Source organism: Scyliorhinus torazame, chromosome 1 (genome assembly GCF_047496885.1).
Source record: "Scyliorhinus torazame isolate Kashiwa2021f chromosome 1, sScyTor2.1, whole genome shotgun sequence".
Taxonomy (NCBI): Eukaryota; Metazoa; Chordata; class Chondrichthyes; order Carcharhiniformes; family Scyliorhinidae; genus Scyliorhinus; species Scyliorhinus torazame.
In genome coordinates, this window is record NC_092707.1 from 128,423,993 (window position 1) to 128,444,071 (window position 20,079).

The 20,079-nt window shown below is 49.9% G+C and overlaps 1 protein-coding gene across 1 annotated transcript; it reads right to left on the reverse strand.

Annotated features, from left to right (window-relative positions):
- Window positions 1-10,305: 10,305 nt before the first annotated feature.
- On the reverse strand, window positions 10,306-13,659 carry LOC140412199 (ras-like GTP-binding protein RHO). Its single transcript, XM_072500803.1, has one exon. The coding sequence runs from the start codon at window positions 13,537-13,539 to the stop codon at window positions 12,955-12,957; it is 585 nt and encodes a 194-aa protein (XP_072356904.1). The 5' UTR covers window positions 13,540-13,659; the 3' UTR covers window positions 10,306-12,954.
- Window positions 13,660-20,079: the final 6,420 nt, after the last annotated feature.

The window sequence follows — 20,079 nt, forward strand, 5'->3', positions numbered from 1 at the left end:
TTGGGTTGGAGGAGTTGGTCAAAGGGATAGTGAACATGCAGGCGGGGAAGGCACCGGGGCTGGAAGGGTTCTACCCCCGACGATGTCTAGAGCGCTGATTTCCCTGATCCTGAAGCGGGACAAGGATACCCTACAGTGTGGGTCATACAGGCCGATCTCACTCTTAAATGTAGATGCAAAGTTGCTGGCAAAGATTTTGGCCATGAGGATAGAGGACTGTGTGCCGCAGGTCATACACGAGGATCACACGGGGTTTGTGAAAGGGAGGCAGTTGAATACTAAGGTACGGAGGCTCTTGAATGTTATAATGATGCCGGAGATGGAAGGGGAGGCGGAGATAGTGGCGGCGATGGATACGGAGAAGGCCTTTGATAGGGTGGAGTGGGGGTACCTGTGGGAGGTGTTGAAAAGGTTTGGGTTCGGGGAGGGGTTTGTCAGGTGGTTGAGGCTGCTGTATGAGGCCCCGGTGGCGAGTGTGGCCACGAACAGAAGGAGGTCAGCGTATTTCCGGCTACACCGGGGGATGAGGCAGAGGTGTCCCCTGTCCCCCCTGCTCTTTGCACTGGCGATTGAACCCCTGGCCATGACGTTGAGGGAGTCGAGGAACTGGAGGGGGCTGGTGCAGGGTGGGGAAGAGCATCGGGTGTTGCTCTATGCGGATGATTTGCTGCTATATGTGGCGGACCCGGTGGGGGGATTGCCGGAGGTGATGAGGATCCTTAGGGAGTTTGGAGATTTCTCCGGGTACAAGCTTAATCTGGGGAAGAGCGAGTTGTTCATAGTGCACCCGGTGGACCAGGAGAGGGGGATTGGTGAGCTCCCGCTTAAAAGGTGGAGAGGAGTTTCCGGTACCTGGGGGTCCAGGTGGCTAGGAGCTGGGGGGCCCTACATAAGCTTAACTTCACGAGGCTGGTGGAGCAGATGGAGGAGGAGTTTAAGAGGTGGGACGTGCTGCCACTCTCCCTGGCGGGTAGGGTGCAGTCAGTTAAAATGACGGTGCTCCCGAGGCTTTTGTTCCTGTTCCAATGCCTCCCCATCCTGATCCCTAGGGCCTTCTTCAGGTGGGTTAACAGGAGCGTTATGGGGTTTGTATGGGTGCAGAAGACCCTGAGGGTGAGAAGGTTGTTCCTGGAGAGGTGCAGAGATGGGGGGGGTTGCCGCTGCCTAATCTCTGTGGGTATTATTGGGCCGCCAACGTGGCGATGGTGCATAAGTGGGTGATGGAGGGGGATGAGGCGGCATGGAAGAGGCTGGAGATGGCATCCTGTGTGGGCACGAGCCTGGAGGCACTGGTGACAGCACCACTGCCGCTTCCTCCAACGAGGTATACCACGAGCCCAGTGGTGGCGGCTACCCTCAAAATTTGGGGGCAATGGAGACATCACGGGGGGAGGTGGGGGCCTCGGTGTGGTCCCCGATTCGGGGGAACCACCGGTTTGTCCCGGGGAGGATGGATGGAGGGTTTCTGAGCTGGCACAGGGTAGGTATTAGAATGATGGGGGACCTGTTTGTTGACGGGATGTTCGCGAGCCTGGGTGAGCTGGAGGAGAAGTTTGGGCTCCCCCCCGGGGAACACCTTCAGATATATGCAGGTAAGGGCGTTTGTTCGGCAGCAGGTGGTGGAGTTCATAGAATCATAGAAGTTTACAGCATGGAAACAGGCCCTTCGGCCCAACCAGTCCATGCCGCCCAGTTTTTACCATTAAGCTAGTCCCAGTTGCCCGCACTTGGCCCATAACCCTCTATACCCATCTTACCCATGTAACTATCTAAATGCTTTTTAAAAGACACAATTGTACCCGCCTCTACTACTACCTCTGGCAGCCCATTCCAGACACTCACTACCCTCTGAGTGAAGAAATTGCCCCTCTGGGCCCTTCTGAATCTCTCCCCTCTCACCTTAAACCTATGCCCTCTAGTTTTAGACTCCCCTACCTTTGGGAAAAGATGTTGACTATCTACCTTATCTATGCCCCTCATTATTTTATAGACCTCTATAAGATCACCCCTAAGCCTCCTACGCTCCAGGGAAAAAAGTCCCAGTCTATCCAGCCTCTCCTTATAACTCGAACCATCAAGTCCCGGTAACATCCTAGTAAATCTTTTCTGCACTCTTTCTAGTTTAATAATATCCTTTCTATAATAGGGTGACCAGAACTGCACACAGTATTCCAAGTGTGGCCGTACCAATGTCTTGTACAACTTCAACAAGACGTCCCAACTCCTGTATTCAATGTTCTGACCAATGAAACCAAGCATGCCGAATGCCTTCTTCACCACCCTGTCCACCTGCGACTCCACCTTCAAGGAGCTATGAACCTGTACTCCTAGATCTCTTTGTTCTATAACTCTCCCCAACGCCATACCATTAACTGAGTAGGTCCTGGCCTGATTCGATCTGCCAAAATGCATCACCTCACATTTATCTAAATTAAACTCCATCTGCCATTCGTCGGCCCACTGGCCTAATTGATCAAGATCCCGTTGCAATCCTAGATAACCTTCTTCACTGTTCCCACTGTTCCCGCCACGCAGGGTCCAGGACAGGGTGCTGTCAGGCGTGTGGGTTGGAGAAGGGAGAATCTCGGCAACATATCAGGTGATGCAGGAGGAGGAGTTGGGTGAGGTGATTGACGAGGAGATGTGGGCGGATGCCCTGGGGAGGGTGAACTCTTCCTCCTCTTGCGTGAGGCTCAGCCTCATATAATTCAAGGTGCTGCATAAGGCTCACATGACCGGGGCAAGGATAAGCCGGTTCTTTGGGGGCAAGGACAGGTGTGTTAGGTGCTCAGGGAGCCCAGCAAATCACACCCACATGTTCTGGGCTTGCCCAGCACTGGAGGACTTTTGGAAGGGTGTAGCGAGGACGGTGTCGAGGGTGGTAGGTTCCAGGGTCAAGCTGGGCTGGGGGCTCGCAATATTTGGGGTGGCAGGGGAGGCGGGAGTGCAAGAGGGTAAAGAGGCCGATATTCTGGCCTTTGGGTCCCTGGTAGCCCGGCGAAGGATTCTTCTCCAGTGGAAGGATGCGAGGCCCCGAAGCGTGGAATCCTGGATCAGCGATATGGCGGGGTTTATTAAATTACAGAGGGTGAAATTTGCCTTGAGAAGGTCGGTACAAGGGTTCTTCAGGCGGTGGCAACCGTTCCTAGACTTCCTGGCAGAACGGTAGAAGATGGTCAGCAGCGGCAGCAACCCGGGGGGGGTGGGTGTTGGTTCATTTTTCTTGAGTGGGCGTGTATATTTGCTTTTGTGTTGATGAAGGCTGTTAATTTCTTATTTATGTATACGGGGGGGGGGGGTTTGTTCTTTTCTTTCTGTATTTTGTTGTTGATATTTTGTGAAAATTTGAATAACATTTTTTTTTAAATAGTTAGTTTCAGAACTATTCACCACATTCCTCAACTAAATGACCATTTCTCAGGACATGAACCTGGTTTGTGATCAGGTAGGATGTTCATCTGTGGAAGGAATTACAGCCACACATGTTTTCAATGGTTGACTAAATGTCTGCTCATTTCTGCAGTGTCACTGCGTAGTAATTAGGAGTGAGTTAGAGATACGGATGGCAATGTTCATGGTCTGTTTTCCCACACAGGTTACTTTTTGTTCTTTCATAGGACGTGGGCATCGCTGGCAAGGCCAGCATTTGTTAAGAACAAAGAAAAGTATATGGATCCATGGATCTGTAAAGACTTAATTACCTGCAAATGCTCGCATTCAAAGCATTACCTTGCATCTTTGACTTTGTCTATATATATGTTTCTGGAACATACCTCTTCATTCACCTGAGGAAGGAGCAGTGCTCTGAAAGCTAGTGATTTGAAACAAACCCGTTGGACTTTAACCTGGTGTTGTCAGACTTCTTACTGTAAAGAAAAGTACAGCACAGGAACAGGCCCTTCGGCCCTCCAAGCCTGTGCCAACCATGCCGCCCGTCTAAACTAAAATCTTCTACACTTCCGGGGACCGTATCCCTCTATTCCCATCCTATTCATGTATTTGTCAAGATGCCCCTTAAACGTCACTATCGTCCCTGCTTCCACCACATCCTCCGGCAGTGAGTTCCAGGCACCCACTACCCTCTGTGTAAAAAAACTTGCCTCGGGCTTCCGGTGACGGCGGGCGGGAGGCGGCCGCACAATGGAGAGCCCCCGCTCGGGAACAGCAATTTCGGGGCTTTAAGCCCGGTCCCAGGGTCCGCAGAGGCGGCAGAAGAAGGGAGAAGGCACGGAGGAGGCACTGAGAAGACACAGGAGGGAAAAAAAACCCAAAGGAAAATGTCGAGGGTGAGCAGAAAAACGGCCGAAAAAAAACAGCTGGAGCTCTGTCGGGGAGTGGAAAGGTCACCGCGGGGTCACCAGGAAAAATGGAGGCTGGAGCACCAGGGAAGGCCGCACTGCTTACGGCTGAAGAAATAACCAAGGTGATGGCTGCGGAATTTGAAAAGCAGTTGGCGCAGATTGCGAAATGCATGGAGATGGTGAGGAAGGAGATGAGGGAGGTTTTGAGTGTGCTGGTGGAGGAGGCGGTTTCCCCGGTGAGGACGGAGGTGGCGAGCGCAGTGGCGGAGGTGCGAGAGCAAGGGGAGGCGCTGAAGGAAGTGGAGGAGACGTTATTGCAGCACGGTGATCAACTTGCCTCGATGGGGAAAGAGATGCGGAAGGTGATGGATACTAACAAGGATCTGCGAGGAAAAATGGAAGACCTGGAAAATAGATCCAGGCGACAGAACTTGAGGATTGTGGGGCTGCCCAAAGGAGTTGAAGGACCGAAGCCGACTGAGTATTTTGCCGCGATGCTGGCAAAACTACTGGGGGAGGGGGAGGACCCCTCCCGATATGAACTGGATCGGGCTCATCGGCCGTGGAGGCCTGTACCAAAGGCGAGTGAGCCGCCAAGGGCAGTGACTCTGTGCTTCCGTAGGTACAGGGTGAAGGAGAAGGTCCTGAGCTGGGCCAAGCAAAAGCGGGTGGTGCAGTGGGCTGGAGCTGGTGTACGTGTATACCAGGACTTTATGGTGGAGCTGGCAAGGAGGCGGGCTGCCTTCAACCGGGTGAAGAGGGCACTGTACATTAGCAAGGTGCGGTGCGGCATTGTATATCCAGCGAAGCTGAGGGTGACTTACAAGCTATGGGACTTTTATTTTGGAACGGCGGAAGCAGCGGAGGAGTTTGCGAAAGCAGAAGGACTGTGGCAGAACTGACAAACTGAGGAATGGCCATGTGCCGATGTAACCTCATGACTGTATTTTCTTCTTTTTTGTATCACTGCGCGCGGGTGTAGAGATTAAAGGAGCCAAGGTGGTATATATTTGGACGAGGGAAGGGATGGGACTTTCACTCGAAATGAGAGTTCTTTGGGGTGTAGGTGGATATGCGGGGTTTGTGTGCTAAAAGGGGATCTTTGGGCTTTCCTGGGGCCAGGCAAGTGGGAAAGGGACCCTGGTGGGGGCCTCCACGCTGGCCGGTTTAAGCCGGCCAGTGAACGGGAGTGAGGTGGGGGGAGGGGCTGCGGCCATCGGAGCCTGGCAGAACAGGGTCCGAGTGGTCTAGCCGAGGTGGAAAGTTGGGGGGGAAGGAACCGAGGGTAGGGGGAGGAGTTTTACAAGAGGCAGTGGACGGAGGAGCTGGAGACCTGGGGTGGGGGGGGTGGTGGGGGGGTGGGAGCTGTGTAAGATTAAGGATGACTACGGGTAATCCCTGATTTATTTTTGTCATTTATGTAAACATGCGGGTTGAGGTTTGGGGGTTGGTGGGTAGATGGGATCGTTGTTGTTATTATGGGGACTGACAGACCTTGCTGATTATTGTTTATTGTTGATGGATGTAAATGTGGGAGAAAATGTGAAAATGGAGAATAAATTTTTTTTTTTTAAAAACCTGCCTCGTACAGCGACTCGAAACCTTGCCCCTCGCACCTTAAACCTATGCCCCTAGTAATTGACCCCTCTACCCTGGGAAAAAGTCTCTGACTATCCACTCTGCCTATGCCCCTCATAATTTTGTAGACCTCTATCAGGTCACCCCTCAACCTCCTTCGTTCCAGTGAGAACAAACCAAGTTTATTCAACCGCTCCTCATAGCTAATGCCCACCATACCAGGCAACATCCTGGTAAATCTCTTCTGCACACTCTCAAAAGCCTCCACATCCTTCTGGTGGTGTGGTGACTAGAATTGAACACTATACTCCAAGTGTGGCCTAACTAAGGTTCTATACAGTTGCAACATGATTTGCCAATTTTTATACTCAATGCCCCAGCCAATGAAGGCAAGCATGCCGTATGCCTTCTTGACTACCTTCTCCACCTGTGTTGCCCCTTTCAGTGACCTGTGGACCTGTACACCTAGATCTCTCTGACTGTCAATACGCTTGAGGGTTCTACCATTCACTGTATATTCCCTACCTGCATTAGACCTTCCAAAATGCATTACCTCACATTTGTCCAGATTAAACTCCATCTGCAATCTCGCCGCCCAAGTCTCCAAACGATCTAAATCCTGCTGTATCCTCTGACAGTCCTCATCGCTATCCGCAATTCCACCAACCTTTGTGTCGTCCGCAAACTTACTAATCAGACCAGTTACATTTTCCTCCAAATCATTTATATATACTACAAAGAGCAAAGGTCCCAGCACTGATCCCTGTGGAACACCACTAGTCACAGCCCTCCAATTAGAAAAGCACCCTTCCATTGCTACTCTCTGCCTTCTATGACCTAGCCAGTTCTGTATCCACCTTGCCAGCTCACCCCTGATCCCGTGTGACTTCACCTTTTGTACCAGTCTTCCATGAGGGACCTTGCCAAAGGCCTTACTGAAGTCCATATAAACAGCATTCACTGCCCTACCTGCATCAATCATCTTTGTGACCTCCTCGTAAAACTCTATCAAGTTGGTGAGACACGACCTCCCCTTCACGAAACCGTGCTGCCTCTCGCTCATACGACCACTTGCTTCCAAATGGGAGTAGATCCTGTTTCCCTACCACTGATGTCATGCTCACCGGCCTGCAGTTCTCTGGATTATCCTGCTACCCTTCTTAAACAAAGGAACAACATTAGCTCTTCTCCAGTCCTCCAGGACTTCAGGGCAGCACGGTACCACAAGTAGATAGCACTGTGGCTTCAAAGCGCCAGGGTCCCAGGTTCGATTCCCCGCTGGGTCACTGTCTGTGCGGAGTCCGCACGTTCTCCCATGTCTGCGTGGGTTTCCTCCGGGTGCTCCGGTTTCCTCCCACAGTCCAAAGATGTGCAGGTTAGGTGGACTGGCCATGCTAAATTGCCCTTAGTGTCCTAAAAGGATAGGAAGGGTTATTGGGTTACGGGGATAGGGTGGAAGTGAAGAGATTAAGTGGGTCGGTGCAGACTCGATGGGCCGAATAGCCTCCTTCTGCACTGTATGTTGTATGTTCTATCACTTGAAGACAGTGAGGATCCAAAGATTTCTGTCAAGGCCTCAGCAATTTCCTCTCTTACCTCCTTCAGTATTCTGGGGTAGACCCCATCAGGCCCTGGGGACTTATCCAACTTAATATTTTTCAAGAATCCCGACACCTTGTCTTTTTGGATCTCAATGTGACCCAGGCTATCTACACACCCTTCTCCAGACTCAACATCCACCAATTCCTTCTCTTTGGTGAATACTGATGCAAAGTATTCATTTAGTACCTCACCCATTTCCTCTGGCTCCACACATAGATTCCCTTCCCTGTCCTTCAATGGGCCAACCCTTTCCCTGGCTAACCTCTTGCTTTTTATGTACGTGTAAAAAGCCTTGGGATTTTCCTTAACCCTATTTGCCGATGACTTTTCGTGACCCCTTTTAGCCCTCCTGACTCCTTGCTTAAGTTCCTTCCTACTTTCCTTATATTCCACACAGGCTTTGTCTGTTCCCAGTCTTCTAGCCCTGACACATCTCTCCCTTTTTCTTTTTGACGGCCGACAATATCTCTCGTTATCCAAGGTTCCCGAAATTTACCATATTTATCCTTCTTCCTCACAGGAACATGCCGGTCCTGAATTCCTTTCAACTGACATTTGAAAGCCTCCCATATGTCAGATGTTGATTTACCCTCAAACATCCGCCCCCAATTTATGTTCTTCAGTTCCCGTCTAATATTGTTATAATTAGCCTTCCCCCAATTTAGCACATTCGCCGAGGACCACTCTTAGCCTTGTCCACCAGCACTTTCAAACTTACTGAATTGTGGTCACTGTTCCCGAAATGCTCCCCTACTGAAACGTCTACCACCTGGCCAGGCTCATTCCCCAATACCAGGTCCAGTACAGCCCCTTCCCTAGTTGGACTATCTGCATATTGTTTTAAGAAGCCCCCCTGGATGCTCCTTACAACCTCTGCCCGTCCAAGCCCCTAGCACTAAGTGAGTCCCAGTCAATATTGGGGAATTTAAAGTCTCCCATTACAACAACTCCTTTCCAAAATCTGTCCACCTATCTGCTCCTCTATCTCCCGCTGGCTGTTGGGAGGCCTGTAGTAAACCCCCAACATTGTGACTGCACCCTTCTTATTCTCCCTAACCAGTAGCGCAACTCCGCCACCCCTTTTACATCCCCCTCTATCCCGCCTGAAACATCTAAATCCTGGAAGGTTTAGCTGCCAATCCTGTCCTTCTCGCAACCAGGTCTCTGTAATGGCAACAACATCATAGTTCCAAATACTAATCTAAGCTCTAAGTTCATCTGCCTTACCTGTTATACTTCTTGCATTAAAACATATGCACTTCAGGCCACCAGTCCCGCTGTTTTCAGCAACATCTCCCTGTCTGCTCTTCCTCAGATCCATAGTGGCCCCATTTCCTAGTTCTCCCTCAGATTTTTCACCTTCTGGCCTATTGCTCCGGTACCCACCCCCCTGCCATGCTAGTTTAAACCCTCCTGTGTGACACTAGCAAACCTCGCGGCCAGGATATTTATGCCTCTCCAGTTGAGATGCAACCCGTCCTTCTTATACAGGTCACACCTGCCCCGGAAGAGCTCCCAGTGATCCAGATAACTGAAACCCTCCCTCCTACACCAACTGTTTAGCCATATGATTAGCTGCTCTACCTTCTTATTTCTAGCCTCACTGGCGCGTGGCACGGGGAGTAATCCTGAGATTACAACCCTTGAGGTCCTGTCTTTTAACTTTCTGCCTAGCTCCCTGAACTCCTGCTGCAGGACCTCATCCCCCTTCCTACCTATGTCGTTAGTACCAATATGTACCACAACCTCTGCCTGTGTGCCCTCCCCCTTCAAATGCCCGCCACCCATTCTGAGACATACTGGACCCTGGCACCAGGGAGGCAACATACCATCCTGGAGTTTCTTTCACATCCACAGAAGCGCCTATCTGTGCCCCTGACTATAGCGTCCCCTCTGATTATTGCTCTTCTGCGCTTTGACCCTCCCTGCTGAACATCAGAGCCAGCTGTGGTGCCACTGCTCTGGCTGCTGCTGTTTTCCCCTGATAGGCTATTCCCCCGACAGTATCTAAAGGGATATAACTGTTCGAGAGGTGGACAACCACAGAGGATTCCTGCACTGGCTGCCTGCCTCTTCTGGTGGTCACCCATCTCTCTGCCTGAACCTTGGGTTTGACCACATCTAGATAACTGCTATCAATGACGCTTTCCGCCACCTGCATGCTCCTAAGTGCATCCCACTGCTGCTCCAACCGAACCATGCGGTCTGTGAGGAGCCCCAGTTGGGTGCACTTTCTGCAGCTGAAGTCATCCGGGACGCTGGAAGCCTCCCGGAGCTGCCACATCTCACAGTCAGAGCACTGCACCCCTCTAATTGACATTGTGTTAACTAATTAGTAAATTAAATTTTAAAATAATTTTTTTTTGAAAGTTACTGTTGACGATATGTTTCCTAGCACTAGATTTCCACTATAAATGTAAATGCTAAATACAGTATTCTCCGGTCTCTGGCTTAGATACTCCTCTAAATTATGATTAAGTAATTAATTAATTATGTTTAATTAGTTTAACAATGTTGTTCCATTCCTAAGTGCCCTTGAACTGAGTGGCTTGCTAAGCCTTTGAGAAATGGTGGTGATCCGCCTTCTTGAGCAAATGCAGTCCATGTGATCCTGGTGCACCCACCGTGCTGTTAGGAACAGAGTTCCAGGGTTCAATCCAAGCTGTCGGTCAATAGCACACAAATGACAGTGAGAAGTTTGGGTTCTTTTTCCTCGTCGCAATCATTTTAGTGATCTCCCGTCAGACTACACCACTCTGGGCTTTTAATTTTACATTTATTATTTCTTACTTAAATAAGGATTTCAATCACAGTGTACACATAATTGCTCTCAATAAAATCTTTATGTTACTTTCCAGCAGCTTTTGAAGAACATCCAAATTGATCCTTTTCATTTTGTGTAAAATAAACAGTGGCATACGCATTTTTACAAGCAAGTAACATTGAAATAGCATTTTGAAATAAATATTTTGAAGCACTTGTGCCGGAATATGGCATTGTGTTTGACGAGTGCTCTCCCCAGTATCTGAGATCAAGTCCCATGAGTGCCAGACATCCTACAGTACTTAGGCAATTTTTAAAAACTTGCATTTCTATAGTGCCTTTCACTACTTTAGGACGGCTCATAATGCTTCCCAGTCAGTGGAGTACTTTTTTTTTGATGTGCAGTCACTGCTGTCATGTCTGAACAAGATTGCTGCCTCAAGGCGCCGAGGTCCCAGGTTCGATCCAGGCCCTGGGTCGCTGTCCGTGTGGAGTTTGCACATTCTCCCCGTGTTTGCATGGGTTTCGCCCCCACAACCCAAAGATGTGGAGGGTAGGTCGGTTGGCCACGCTACATTGCCCCTTAATTGGAAAAAATGAATTGGGTACTCTAAATATATATTTTTTAAATATCTGAACAAGAAAGTCTGCAGACTATTTAACTGCAGGAACCTCACCTCAGCCCATTCCAAAATATATCTGCACAAGCAGGCATAGGGATGATTGGATCATGATCAGATTTGGTGTTAACCCATCCCCCGGCTCCGCTACCTGTCCCTGAGGACTAAAACCATTCACTGCTTGCAGTCCTGCTCCACTTAATTTTTACCACACAATCACCTCTATTAAGGGTTTTGCACTGGGGTGTGCTGTTGGTTTCCTCAGACCGACGGGCTCAAATTAAATCCTGGATTGAACCCAAAACCATTCTGGCCTGTGTGACTCGGTGTCTCAACAATGGCTGCACTGCTGCACATTTTCCTCATGTCTGCATGGGTTTCACTCCCACAACCCAAAGATGGGCAGGTTAGGTGGATTGGCCACGTTAAATTGCCCCTTAATTGGGAGAAAAAAAAATTGGGTACTCTAAATTTATTCAAAAAAACAATGGCTGCACTTCAAAAAAATTTGTTTCCTGGGAAGTGCTCGGAATATCCAAAGGGATATGATAAAGACACAGGATAAACCAGGAGCTCTCTCTCCTGTACCAGAGGGTGCATTTCCTCACTGAGCTAGAAGGCTTGCTCTGAGGGGTAACTGTTAACCCTACATTCCTGTGGTGAATGAAGGAGAGTTTAACAGTGACAGATGCAGACTCTTTAGCAGGAGGTAGACTGACCAACAACCAATACACAAACATAAATTTCATGTCAGGAAACCCCATTGTTTAGCCATAAAGCAGAAGCATTGACCAGAACAGATTCATGGGGGAAAACCTTCCATCTCTCAGCAAAATACTGGATTATTTTCAATCTCTGAGATTTAGATCTTGGGTCTGACCGGAATTTTCTGTTCGGTTTCATTTGACGATTATTACAATGACACTGAACAACAAAATCCACACTAAGCCCATCTATAAAAAGGTAAATCAGATCTTAAATACGTTATGTCCAGATTCAGCCTGAACGTGCCAGAACTCTGGGCCCTGAGGGTTTAAACACATTCATCGAAATTGCTAAACAGTTTTTTTTAAACTCTCTCCTGGATCTATTCATTCATAATCTCTGCCAATTTCCTCACCTAAAGCATTTGACCCTTTGCTGGGGCGTTCACACAACCAGTTAGTGGCCTGCCCGCCACTAGTGAGCTGTAGGTGACTGGAGGGAAGGGGGAGGTTAAATAGCTCAGAAGCCAAAATCCATTCGGCTCAGGCCAGTTTGAAATTTAAACATTCGCTGAGCTAAAAGTGAAACTGCACCACCATCTATTTGAATCCTGCTGGCAAACTTTCTCTGCCAGTGTCTTCAGGCTCCAATCAATAATTTCACCTTCACTCACACACACACACACACACGTCTTTCTTCTCTCTCACATGAAAATTGTGCATGTAAAAGTCAATTCTCCCAGAGGACTGGGTGTTATACTGGTTTTCCTCCGCACATTCGTAACAGCACAATTCAGAGTTCTCTTCGTGTAATGCAGTCACATTTTAGGAGATTGGCTGACAAGAAACTGCTGCACACCTGGATAAAACAGACCGATCCCCAAACGGCAAGAGGGTTTTCAGAGGGTTGGCAGAGGCTGTACATTGGCTAAACCTTGCTTTAACTTCAACCTTGCCTCCCCCCTCCTCTCCCCTGCCAGTCCATATCCATTCACAATTTCATCCAACCTGGGGAGGTAGATAATCACTGATTTGATCTACTTTAGTGACACAATTCTGCCCCAAAACTCAGAAACATTAACAGTTCATTCATGCACAATACTGCAGTTTCCAATTGTACCTTTCTTCAGAAAAAAAGATTTTAAACGCATCAGTTTGATTGACACACGCAATTTGAAGAGTACTTAAAATTAAATCCTTTTCTTAGCAGAATCAAGCAATTTCTTGCAAATGCCATTGTTTCTCAAGATCAGATTCCAAAAGGAATGCAGCAGCCTGATGCAATTTTCTGACTCCCTGATATTTTGGTTTCTTTTCTCCCATGAGGTAAATTGTCTTCAGTAAATAGGACTTCTGTTCCTTTGCTCCTCTTGCTTCCCCATAGCTTTACAACAGACTGCACTGGCAACCAAAGCATCCACTTCGTGAGACCTTCAAGGTGGCCCTGGTGGCAGTTTCGAAAACCTCCCAGACGCCTTCTTTAGTCTTTGCCGAGCATTCCAAGTAAGCGTAAGCTCCGATCCTTTCTGCCATGGCCCGGCCCTCTTCCCACCTCACAGGCTCCTTCTTGTTCCTGGCCAGTTCCTTGCGGACCCGCTGGTCACCCCTCAGGTCCTTCTTGTTACCCACCAGCACCACGGGCACACCAGGGCAAAAGTGTTTGACCTCAGGCATCCACTTATCCGGGATGTTGCTCAGCGAGTCGGGGATGTCCACCGAGAAGCAGATCAGGATGACATCAGTGTCAGGATAGGAGAGGGGCCGCAGGCGGTCATAGTCCTCTTGACCAGCTGTGTCCCACAGCGCCAGTTCCACTTGCCTTTGGTTCACCTCTATGTCAGCCACATAAGTTTCAAAGACAGTGGGGACATAGTCTTCAGGAAACTCATCCTTGCTTAGCACAAACAACAGGCTTGTTTTACCACAGCCACCGTCGCCCACCACCACCAGCTTCCTCCTTAGCATAGCCATGTTATCTTTCGGGAAAGTACCCTGCCCCAATTGCGAATATGATCACAGTCCTCTCTATTCAGTTCACCGGGCTGCACTGCAGAATTATAACTCCCAGCTGCACAAACAGCCGCTTTAGTGAATCAGCACAAGGCTCAACTGCCCAATCAGGTTTTTCTGCTTCTCTGACTCAACTCCCCGAGCAAAATGATTGGGCCACTTTCAAGTGGCTGATTGACAGCACCAAAAGTCTGCCCTCCTCACAGAAGCCAGCAACTGGGTTTTTTAAAAATCTGGCAGCTTTATGCTTGTTATTCTGTACAACTTTTTTCTGGATTGCTTCACAGCACAGAAAGAGGCCAATCGGTCCAGTGTATCCGTATTATCCCTCTGATATCTGCCCAGCCATTGTTGTCCTTTTGTAATGAAGAGTATTTATCCAACTTCCTTTTGAAAGTTACCATTGAGTCTCATTCCAGTGGCCTTTCAGACAGTGAACTCAAGATCATTACAACTCGCCGCGTAAAATAAATCGCATCATCGCCCTCTTGGTTATTTGCCAAGGACATAATGCTCTGTGTCCTGGTACCAACCCTTATGCTGGTCAAAATGGTTTCTCCGATTTACTCAATATATCCTCTCCGTCTCCTTCATTGAAGCTGCTGATTCTCAGGGTACCGTGAGTTCATTACAGTAACAAGTGGAGGCGGCATGTGGTGCAGTGGTTAGGTGGAGTGGCCACGCTAAATTGCCCCTTAATTGAAAAACAAAATAATTAGGTACTCTAAATTTAAAAAATAAATAAATAACTTTTAAAAATTACAGTAACAAGTGACTGTTCGTCACCTCTGAGCCCGGGCACTGTTATTTTTTTAATTTAAAGTGCCCAATTCTTTTTTTTACCAATTGAGGGGCAATTTAGGGTGGACAATCATCCACCTGCCCTGCACATCTTTGGGTGGTGGGGGAGAAACCCACACAAACATAGAGAGAATGTGCAAACTCCATACGGACAGTGACCCGGGGCCAGGATCGAACCTGGGTCCTCGGCGGCGTAAGGCAGCAGTGCTAACCACTGCGCCGCCCTCAGACAGTGGTATTTCAGAGGTTTTTTTACAGACCCTGTGAGAGCAAGAAATAGTTGCATTTATATCACTCCTATCACATCCTCTGGTCATCGCAAAGTATTTCACAGCCAATGAAATACTTCTGTTAAACACAGTCACTGTTCTAATGGAGGAATCATGGTTGTTCATTTGTGCACAGCAAGCTCCCAGTGGGATGATGACTGAGTAAACTGATTTTCTTCATCGAGAATGATCGGGATCCAGCAGAGGTTAGGCACTGTGGCTGGTTGCCAGCTGAGCTCCTCAGCGCAGCTTGGAGTTCGAACCCTGGCCTAGTCTTGGCTGTAAATGGTTCAGTTCCAGACTCGGTGAGGCATTGAAGGAAAATATTTGCACTTAGTGACCAGCCCTGATTTCCTATCTGAGTGGACGACATTAAATTCCACAGCAAATAGAAGCATAGAAAATAGGGGCAGGAGGAGGTCATTTTGCCCTTCGAGCCTGCCTCGCCATTCATTATGATCATCCAACTCCTTAACCTGTTCCCCCTTTCCCCCCCTCCCCCCCCCATATCCTTTGACCCCCTTAGCCCCAAGTGCTATTTCTAACTGCTTCTTGAAAACATACAGTGTTTGGACCTCAACTGCTTTCTGTCGTAGTGAATACACACTGGGGTTGATGTTTCAGCCATTTAAAAATGGTTAACCCTTAACTGTCCTCAGTCACACTGATTCTCTGGTAGTGACACAAGAAGATAGCCCAGGAGTACCTTCTCAAGGACACTAAGGAATACACATTGCCAATGATGCAACATGCTGAGAATGGATTAAAAAATAGCAGGCAGAAGGTATAACAGGAAGATGTTTCAATAATACCCATTGTTACCATTGTTCAAGATGAATTTCCACGATTGAGTTCCTGGATTACAACAAGAACTTCGGGAGAAACTTAGCATCTGTACCGAGAGAGGAATACAGACTTAACGGCTGCAATGTTCACTGGAGCAGGGTTTAGCAACGGGGGTAGAGGCGGGTAGAGATGGTAGTTATGGTCAAGGGACCCAGAACTGGGTGATAGTTAAGTCCACAGTGTTTATTTTTAAACAGCTAGTTTCCTCACCCGGATGGGCTATCAGACGGGGAATGGTCTGGAAAAGCTAGCAGCACAGGAGGAGGTGGTTTTACTGGTTGTTGGGTGCAGAGGTGGTTGAGATAGTGGAGGGGTGGGTAGAGCGGGGCTGAGGGAGTCGGGAATATTATGGTGTGTTGAAGCTCATGAAAGGCTTTGTGAAGATTCCTGAGGTTTGGATCTGGTGGAGAGATCAGGAGTGATCGAAGGAGAGATGGAAATCAGAGGAGGTTGAGGGAGAGCTGGAGATTACAAGAGGGGCATGGGATGAGGGAGGGATTTTGCAGGGTTAGTTTGTTCAAACTGCGGGTCAGCTAGACAGTGATTGCAGACGGAGACGGTTGAACTGAGTTCCTTCTCAATTCTTTAACCAGCTGAATGTTCCTCGCTTCAAGTGACCATCTCTCACAGTGAAGATGCACCATCGGGATTTCAAAATCTGCCTGTCACTGAATTTCACAATAATCAATTCAGATTTTGTCGATTCACACAGTGTGTAAATTATGGTCTTTCAAGCTTCTTTGTTTCATTAAACTATCAACCAGAATGTGACACAAAGAGATGTTTTTGTCACCTGGGTTAATGTGTCAGATGGTCTCTTGGTCATACTGAGTTTACACCACAAGGTGGCAGAGTTGAGTTATTTTCCATTTGAGGTTACAAAATCTCCCTCCAAATCTGACGGCAGCTAATCTCTGTTTGGTTTTTTTAATTGTTTTGTGTGTCATTAATTAGCTGTAACTTTTTTAATGATTCAAAAGCTATTCGTCAGTTTGATGTGTTTATTTTAAACATATTACACCACACTGCCTGACACCTTTCTGTAAATGAGTGAATCTAGCCAAAAAATGCCTTCATTTTTGTTTCAGCGCAGTTCCAGTGTATTAGCTGTAACTGTACATGCTTAATCTCTTACTAAACAAGCCACTGCTTCACTCACTGCCTCTCCCCCTCCCTCCATCCTGCTCACCGCCTTCCTCACCCCATTCCTCCCTCCCATTCCCCACGTCTCCCTCAACCCCTCCCACTCCCCACCTCGCCCTCACCTCCCCCCTCCATTCCACTCCCTACCTCTTCCTCACCCCCTTCCACCCACTTGCCACCTCCCTCTCACCCCCTCCCTCCCACATTCCCACCTCTCCCTCACCCCTCTCTCCCACTCCCCCACAACCCATCCTCTCCCTCTCCATCACCCCCTCCCTCCCGTTCTCCACCTCTCCCTCGCCCCACCTCTCCCTCACCCCCTCCCTGCCTCCCACTTCCCACCTCTCCTTCACCTCCTCACTCTCTCTTGCTCACTGTCTCCCTCACCCCTCCCTCCCACCTCCGTCCCTCCCACTTCCCACCTCTCCTTCACCTCCTCACTCACTCCTGCTCACTGCCTCTCCCGCCCCTCCCTCCTCCTCACCTCTCCCTCACCCCCTCCCTCCCAATCCTTGCTTCTCCCTCACCCCCTCCCTCCCTCCCTCACCCCCCTCCCACCCCCCCCCTCCCACACCCCCTCCCTCACCCTCCCCTCCCTCACACCCCCTCCCTCATACTCCCCTCTCTTACACCCCCCTCCCTCCACACACACCCCTCCCCAACCACCCTCACACCCTCCTCACCCCCACCCTCACCCACCCTTCCTCACTCACTCACACACACCCCTCACCCCCTCCCCTCCCTCCCTTACCCCACCTCCCTCACCCTACCCTCCCTCACCCCCTTCCTCAACCTCCCCTCCCTCACGCACCCCCCCCTCTCTCACCTCTACCTCCCTCACCCCCCTCCCTAACCCCCCTCCCTCCCCCCCTCCCCCACCCCCCTCCCTCGCTCCCTCCCCTGTCGTCCCCCTCCCTCACATCCCCCTCCCTCGTCCCCCCTCCCTCGCCCCCCATCCCCCAACCCCCCTCTTCCCCACTCCCCTCAGTCACGGCACTCAAGAATATGGATGGACAACCGAGAAATCCCAGAAATATTAGGGAAGCTTCCCCAGAAGACTTCAGGGAACAGTCGCAAGGCTGCTGTACCTGTGGCGAAGGACGTACCCAAGGCAAGGCTGTCAGAATCGAAAGTACGCCTGCCACCCAGGCTAGAAGGCAAAGCCATCTCAGGAACATACCTTTCAAATCCGGCAGCCCAAACAGGACAAATCAACACTGATGAAATGTATCACCACCCCCAAGTTTGCCCCAATTAAAATCCAACTCCAGGTTAATGGCTACTCCCTGGAAATAGAAGTGGTCACAGGAGCCATTCTCACCACTGTTGGGGAACAGAATTTCAGACGCCTCCGAATGGGCATCATGCTCCTGGGCCTGCGAGACACCACCGGCAGTTTCTTCATTCAGAACATACTCTGCACGGTATTATGTGGCGCACCCACTGTGCTAATTGAGACGGCGTTTGGACAGATCTAGCAACTCAAAACTGGGCATCCATGAGGTGCAGTAGCAGCAGAATTGTACTCTGCCACAATCTGTAACTTCATGGCCTGGCATATACCCCATTTTACCATTACCACCAAGCCAAGGGATCAACCCTGGCTCATTGAAAAGTGCAGGAGTAGCACCAGGCATTCCGGAATAATGAGGTGTCAACCCGATGAAGCTACAACACAGGACTTCTACCAGCAGAAGCAGCATGCAATAGACAGAGCTAAGTGATCACATAACAGATCTAAACTCTAAAATCCTGCCACATCCAGTCATGAATGGTGGACAATTAAACTCATCAGAGAAGCAGGCTCCTCAAATATTCCCATCCTCAATGATGGGAGTGCCCAGCACATCGGTACAAAAGTAAAAGACTGAAGCATATGCAAGCATCTTCAGCCAGAAGCGCCGAGTGGATGATCTGTCTCGGCCTCCTCCAGAAGGCCCCAGCATCTCAGGTTCCAGTCTTCAGCCAATTTGATTCACCCCATGTAATATCAAGAAATGGCTGAAGGCACTGCAAAGGCTATGTGCCTTGGCAACATTCCGGCGTTAATACTGAAGACTTGTGCTCCAGAACTAGCCGCACACCACTGCGCTGTTGGGAATTGAGTTCCAGGATTTTGACCCAGCGGCAGTGAAGGAATGGCGGATATACTTCCAAGCCTGGCTGGTGTGTGACTTGGAGGGGAACTTGCAGGTGGTGATGTTCCCATGCATCGGCTGCCCTTGGGTGGGATTCTCCATTGGCGGGATGCTCCGTTTTGCCAGCAGCCCAGGGTTTCCCGACACATGGGGCTGCCCCACAATGGGAAACCCCATTGACTAGCCGGCGGAACGGAGCATGCCGCCGGCGGGGTTGTTCTTCAAGGTGGTACAGGGTTTCGAAGGTGCAGTCGAAGGAGCCCTGGTGCATCTTGTAGATGGTACACACAGCTGCCACTGTGCATTGGTGGTGGAGGGCATGAATGTTTGTGGAAGGGGTGCCAATCAAGCAGGGATGCTTTGTCTGGGATTGTATTGAGCTTCTTGGATGCTGCTCTGATCCAGGCAAGGGGTGGGTTTTCCACTACACTCTCATTTGATCATTGCCTGGCAATTGTGTGGCATTAATTAACTTGTCATTTAACAGGCCAAGCCTCCATGTTGGTGACCGTCCTCGGCCACACTGGTCACCTCCAGGGCATGCTCCTCAAAGATGGTGACGATTCTGATCTCTGGCACGCCTCCGCCAGTCTGGCCCTCTCCTGGCGATTGTGGGAGAGCTTTTCCTCAGCAGACACAGAGAGAGCATCGGGTGGTTCACAGTGCTGGGGGGGGCGGTGTGAGGGAAGGGTTGTATGGGGTTGAAAGGGGAGGGGGAGGGGAGGGAGAGTTGGGGATGGATGAACCCATGGGGGCAGAAAAGCCGTGGGGAGGAGGGGTGGGGGGGCATTGGTGTCTACTCATTCATGCTGCCCGGTGTAGATCGTTGACCTTTTTCCTGCACTGGATGCCAGTCCTTCTGGCCACACTCCCGGTGCTCACAGCCGCCACCACCTCATCCCAGGCAGCACTTGCTGCCTTGTGGCTGACCGTCCTGGACCCTCGGGGGAACAGGACATCCCTTCTGGCCTCTACTGCATCTAGCAGCCTCCCCAGGTCAGTGACCCCGAATCTTGTGGCTGGTCTCCTGGGTGCCATTGTTACAAGCTGGCTGGGGTTGGCTGAGCAAGTGCAGCTTAAGTTCTGATTGATCTTGTTAGCGGGGGGCTGGCAAGCGCGGTCCCGGCGAATCAGCTGGCGAACCTTCATTTGCAGCGAGAAGCCCGTGAGGCCTCGTTAAGTGGACCAATTAACGTTGAATAGCGTTGCCGGCCTCACAGGGCCGAGCGCCAGGAAGCTCGCGGCAATTCCCGCTCGCTACAACACTTTCTTCCGGAGAATCACGTCCATTGAATAGTGGTGGG